At 37.8% G+C, this 6,000-nt stretch overlaps 1 protein-coding gene across 1 annotated transcript in view; it reads left to right on the top strand.

Moving 5' to 3' along the window:
• wfs1a (Wolfram syndrome 1a (wolframin)) overlaps positions 1-6,000 on the top strand; it is a 35,226-nt gene that overhangs the window by 7,633 nt on the left and 21,593 nt on the right. The window contains exons 3-7 of the mRNA XM_061976992.2: positions 657-736; positions 5,298-5,442; positions 5,503-5,676; positions 5,840-5,893; positions 5,963-6,000. The exon at positions 5,963-6,000 is cut by the window's right edge and continues 99 nt beyond it. Coding sequence (XP_061832976.1) covers positions 657-736; positions 5,298-5,442; positions 5,503-5,676; positions 5,840-5,893; positions 5,963-6,000 — 491 coding nt within the window. The remainder of the gene's footprint in view (positions 1-656; positions 737-5,297; positions 5,443-5,502; positions 5,677-5,839; positions 5,894-5,962) is intronic.

The raw sequence follows: 6,000 nt of genomic DNA on the forward strand, positions 1-6,000 counted from the left end.
CTCTGGACAGCCAGCACTTCATCCATGGCCACCGGACCTGTGCCCCCCCCCTCAAGGAAAAGGGGAGCAGAGGAGAAAAGAAAAGAAACGGCAGATCAACTGGTCTAACAGGGGGGCTATTTAAAGGCTAGAGTATACAAATGAGTTTTAAGATGGGACTTAAATGCTTCTACTGAGGTAGCATCTCTAATTGTTACCGGGAGGGCATTCCATAGTACTGGAGCCCGAATAGAAAACGCTCTATAGCCCGCAGACTTTTTTTGGGCTCTGGGATTTATTAAAATTCATTATTTTTTTTGAGCAATTAACATTTTTCATCTTGTTTTTCTTTTTTATTACAATATATCTTTATTGTCATTGTACATTGTGCAACAAAATTGTAAGCAAAACTAATTTAGTGCAAATTCATAATAACACATAAGAACATAAATAAATAGATAAAAATACATACAAATATATGTATTATATAGGCGGAATAGAGCGACTTCCATTATCTTTGTTTTTAGCTGACTTTTGCTAACAATTATTTATGTGTTAGAATGCATATGTTGTTGTCTTACATAAGGATATTGACTGATAGGCAAAACAAAAAACAAGTGCAGCTCCCCTCTAAGCTGCTGTACTGTAGTGCGAGATCCTCCTGTCTTCTCCTCCAGATGAAGAACCCGAGGAAGACTTATCTAAGGAGCAGATGGAGGAGAAGGCCAAAGCGGGTGATGCCAGAGCTCAGACCAGAGTGAGTTGCAGACCAGTTCTTTGGCGTTGCATGGTGGTCTATTTTTATCTCCTTTGCAACGTGACGCTCCCAGCGTGCTCCACAAGGGAGCTGCCATGCATTCAAACGGCATGTTTTTGAACTGGCTTTCATCAGAAGTGACAAATGGTGTGGGGACCGACGGGGGTAAGTCCTGACCCGCCGGTGCAGAGCGGCCCCACGGCTCTTTTGTCCGTGGCACATAACAACACAACACCTATAGCACACGTTGTTAATAATTTAGATTTTCAGCACGGGTCAACCGCGTCCTTGCTAAATGCATTTAACGGTACAAGGAGATGGTTATGAACTGTCGGTTAATATTAGCAGTCACCCGATATCCTGCCGGGGCCTCCATTACCCCCAAAGAGACGTGTAGTGGGAGAAGACAGGAGGGCCAGACTGCATGTGAGCGGGCACATGCAGTACATACGATTCATGGATCCTTGCCCCAAGCACGAGGGTCACCTGGGCATTTGTCAAGTTTGAAGAGTGATAATTAGGCATGTCCGATATTATCGGCCAATAAATGCTTTAAAATGTAATATCGGAAATGATCGGTATCGGTTTCAAAAAGTAAAATGTATGACTTATTAAAACGCGGCTGTGTACACGGACGTACAGAGCGCCAATAAACCTTAAAGGCACTGCCTTTGCGTGCCCAATCACATAATATCTGCGGCTTTTCACACACACAAGTGAAAGCAAGGCATAATTGGTCAACAGCCATACAGGTCACACTGAGGGTGGCCATATAAACAACTTTAACACTGTTACAAATATGCGCCACAATGTGAACCCACACCAAACAAGAATGACAAACACATTTCGGGAGAACATCCGCACCGTAACACAACATAAACACAACAGAACAAATACCCAGAAGCCCTTGCAGCACTAACTCTTCCGGGACGCTACAATATACACCCCCTGCTACCCCCAACCCCGCCCACCTCAACCTCCTCATGCTCTCTCAGGGAGAGCATGTCCCAAATTCCAAGCTGCTGTTTTGAGGCATGTTAAAAAAAATAATGCATTTTGTGACTTCAATAATGAATATGGCAGTGCCATGTTGGCATTTTTTTTCCCATAACTTGAGTTGATTTATTTTGGAAAACCTTGTTACATTGTTTAATGCATCCAGCGGGGCATCACAACAAAATTAGGCATACTAATGTGTTAATTCCACGACTGTATATATCGGTATCGGTTGATATCGGACTCGGTAATTAAGAGTTGGACAATATCGGAATATCGGATATCGGCAAAAAAGCCATTATCGGACATCTCTAGTACAAGGCAATTGGGAAGACGTGGAAATACTGAAAAAAGGAAAACCAGAAAATCAATAAAAGCCACTAGTAGTGAAGTGAATTATATTTATATAGCGCTTTTCTCTAGTGACTCAAAGCGCTTTTACATAGTGAAACCCAATATCTAAGTTACATTTAAAGCAGTGTGGGTGGCACTGGGAGCAAGTGGGTAAAGTGTCTTGCCCAAGGACACAACAGCAGTGATAATATCAATAATAGTAATGTATTCGTAAAAAAAATATAGCAAAAATAAATACATTTTCGAAAATCATGAATTAATTTAGATTCGGAATTTTAAAAAAAAAGTACATTCGGAAGTAAATCGATTTGTTTTGAGTACCCCTACACTGCAAAAAGTCAGTGTTCAAAAACAAGAAACAAAAATACAAAAATGAGGGGTATTTTACTTGAACTAAGCAAAATAATCTGCCAATAGAACAAGAACATTTGGCTTGTCAAGACTTTTCAAAACAAGTCAAATTAGCTAACCAAAATACCTTAAAATAAGTATATTCTCACTAACAACAAGTGCACTTTTCTTGGTAGAAAAGAAAAAACAGACCTTTTTAATTAAGTAAATGCTAGTATATATATATATATATATATATATATATATATATATACATATTAAGGCTGCAGCTAACAATTATTTTTCTATCGATTAATCTATAGATTATTTTTTTCGATTAATCGGTTAATCTATAGATTATTTTTTCGATTAATCGACAGATTATTTTTCCTTTTACTGATTATTTTTTTATTTAAAATGAAGATGAAAAAATAAATGTAGGCCAGTTTTATCAAAAGGCATGGCTTTTATTTACAAAAAAAAAAAAGTATGGCCACTCAGTCAACATTGACAACAACATGACAAAATATTCTGTAACAATGTAAACATTTAAACCTTTTAACATTTAACAAAATTAAAAGTATCTTATTTATTTTTTAATGTGCAAATATAAAATAAACATACAGTGCAAATGTTAATATTCTGCAATAGCATAAGCATTTCAAAAGTAAAAGTATTGCTTATTTTGCTTTAAAATGTGCAAAAATAAAGATAAACATCCAATACAAAAAAGTGCGTATTTCCTTGAATTGGCGCCGGGTATATAGTATTCGCATGCCTCGAATTACTGCCGGGTCAAACTCGTTTCGCAAAATAATTAGCGCATGCTTGGCTTTACCGCCAGCTCAGGATTAACTCGTTTCGCAAAATATTAATTTTATTAGCGCATGTCTGGAATTTTCGCCGGGTCAAACTCGTCACGTCATGAGTGACACTTCACCTGTCATCATTTTCAAAATGGAGGAGGCTGATTTCAATCATTTGAAATGGCATAAAGGGAAGAAGATTAAGAGCTATTCAGTAGGATTTAAGGTCCAAGCTATTGAATATGCTAAAAAGAACAGTAAGCAGCTATGTTTTATTAATATACCGTAGCTGCGTGTGTCAAATATGAGTCATTAAATGACTCCCGCCTCCTGGTGGTAGAGGGTGCTAGTGATCCTTCTTGCGACTACCGGTACTGCAGAAGACCGGTGCTGCAGAAGAAGACAACAAGCCACAAGAGTGAGCAGTGATCGTTTGCTTGCACTTTTAACATGGAGGATTACTTATCTAAAATAAAACACTTTTCTAAAAACTCAATCGAAGCAGGAGGTAATAATTAAAGGAATATCTCCATCGAGACAGAGAGACTTTTAAAACTGAAGAAAGATAAGGAAGACTTCTATAAACAAGTTATTGATGCTTTTGATCAGAAGCAGCTGCGCATGGACTCATAAGTAAAGGTAAGACCATAATAACGTTTTTTTTAATTAAATGTGCTTTTCATGATGGTATCCTTACATCACTCAAATTTATAAGCGCAGGCCTAAATTTACCCCACGCAGGAGTGAGAAGAGGTTTTAAATTAATTAGCGCCCTGGCGGCTATTCAAGGAAATACAGTATGCGACGCGTCGACGCACAAAAACGGCGTCGACGTATTTACGTAATCGATGACGTCGACGCGTCGTTTCAGCCTTAATATATATATATATATATATATATATATATATATATATATATATATATATATATATATATATATATATATGTATATGTATGTATGTATGTGTAAATATATATATATATATATATATATGTGTAAATATATATATATATATATATATATATATATATATATATATATATATATATATATGTGTGTGTAAATATATATATATATATATATATATATATATATGTATATTATATATATATATGTATATTATATGTATATGTATATTATATATATATATATATATATATATATATATATATATATATATATATATATATATATATATATACATATACAGCCCGGCCCCCAGCCCAACATTTTTTTATTGTAATTTTGAATAATTTATCTGAATGTGCATGAACTATTTCTGTTCAAAATAGTTATAAATGTCACATGTTAAATGTTTAAATATTAACTGTCAGTTTCCTGTACTGTGTCAACTGTACTACTATATGAGTACCTATTTTCTATTGTTTCATTGAAAATAAAACCGCAAAGTCCATTTGGCTGTCATCTGTTTTAATTATGAGACACAATTGTGTCAAAGTCATGATTTTTTTATTTCATGCTTGAAATAAGAAATGATTACTTTAAAAAAGTAGTTTTATACTTGTGAGTGTTGATGACACAGCTTTGCAACACTTGATATTCTAGTTTCAAGCATGTTTTACTCAATATAGGTCATCAAATATCAGCAACAAGCTGTAATATCTTACTGAGATCATTTAGGAGCAAAACCCTTAAAACAAGTAAAACACTCTAACATTAAATCTGCTTAGTGAGAAGAATGATCTTATCAGACAGAAAATAAGCAAATATCACCCTTATTTGAGATATTTCATCTTACTTAGATTTCACTTTTTGCAGTGTACTCATTCGATTGTAGCTCACCCATTCTACTCTTCTGTTGAACGTCATTTATTTTTAATTGTGGCGTGCGACCGCTGCTCTTTCTGTTGCTTTTATATGTACTTCTGTACCTTGGCCAGGTCACTCTTTTAATCTCCATGACTTTTTACCTGCTTAAATAAAGGATATTGATTGATTGAGATGTAAGATCATCCTGTCAGGGTCTTGTAATGGGGTCACTATGATTTATCACCACTGTAGACATGACGTGGGTATTTAGGTTAATCTCCTTTACGTCTTCTCTGTCCGTCAGCTGGGCCAGCACTACTTGATTCTGGCTGAAGAGAAGGAGGCGGAGCTAAATAACCGTCTGGCCGTCCACTGGCTGATCAAAGCAGCGAGGCAGGGGAGAAAGGGCGCCGCCAGAGCCCTGCAGCGCTGTTGGGTCCGCAGAACAGGTTACTGTGCCGTCGCCTCGCGTACGTGGTGTCCCCGCTCCTAAAATCTTCCACCATCAGGGATCACCGCCGAGAACCAGGAAGATGTCCGGACGCTGTCGGCGGAGAGCAAGTTCGAGAGGGCGGTGCGTAAAGCCGCCATGATGATGTACTGGAAGCTGAATCCGGAGAAGAAGACCAAAGTGGGCGTGGGCGAGATGCTGGAGAACGTCAGACAGGTGCACCAGCTGCAGGGTAGGGTCCACGTGATTCAGGTGTTGGGGCCGGGCAACCAAAATTGGCAATTTAAGTAGCGGTTGCCATGGCAGCAACAGGGACAAAAGCATTTCTTAAGATAAATGACTACATGTTGTGGTATTTTCTGTCATGTGCAAGTCAGTTCTTTGGTGCCTTGCAGATCAGACCCAGGGCGAGACTCAGAGAGTCCTGCAGAACTTGGTCAGCGACGACAGTGAGTAAGCAGTGAAGGAGCACGAGTGCGGCGCGCACTCACTTATTGGACGTCGTATCTTTCTTTCAGCCGATCAGTTGGTGGGCCTGGACGACTTTGTGGAGATG

This window comes from Nerophis lumbriciformis, linkage group LG16 (genome assembly GCF_033978685.3).
Source record: "Nerophis lumbriciformis linkage group LG16, RoL_Nlum_v2.1, whole genome shotgun sequence".
In the NCBI taxonomy this organism is placed as follows: Eukaryota; Metazoa; Chordata; class Actinopteri; order Syngnathiformes; family Syngnathidae; genus Nerophis; species Nerophis lumbriciformis.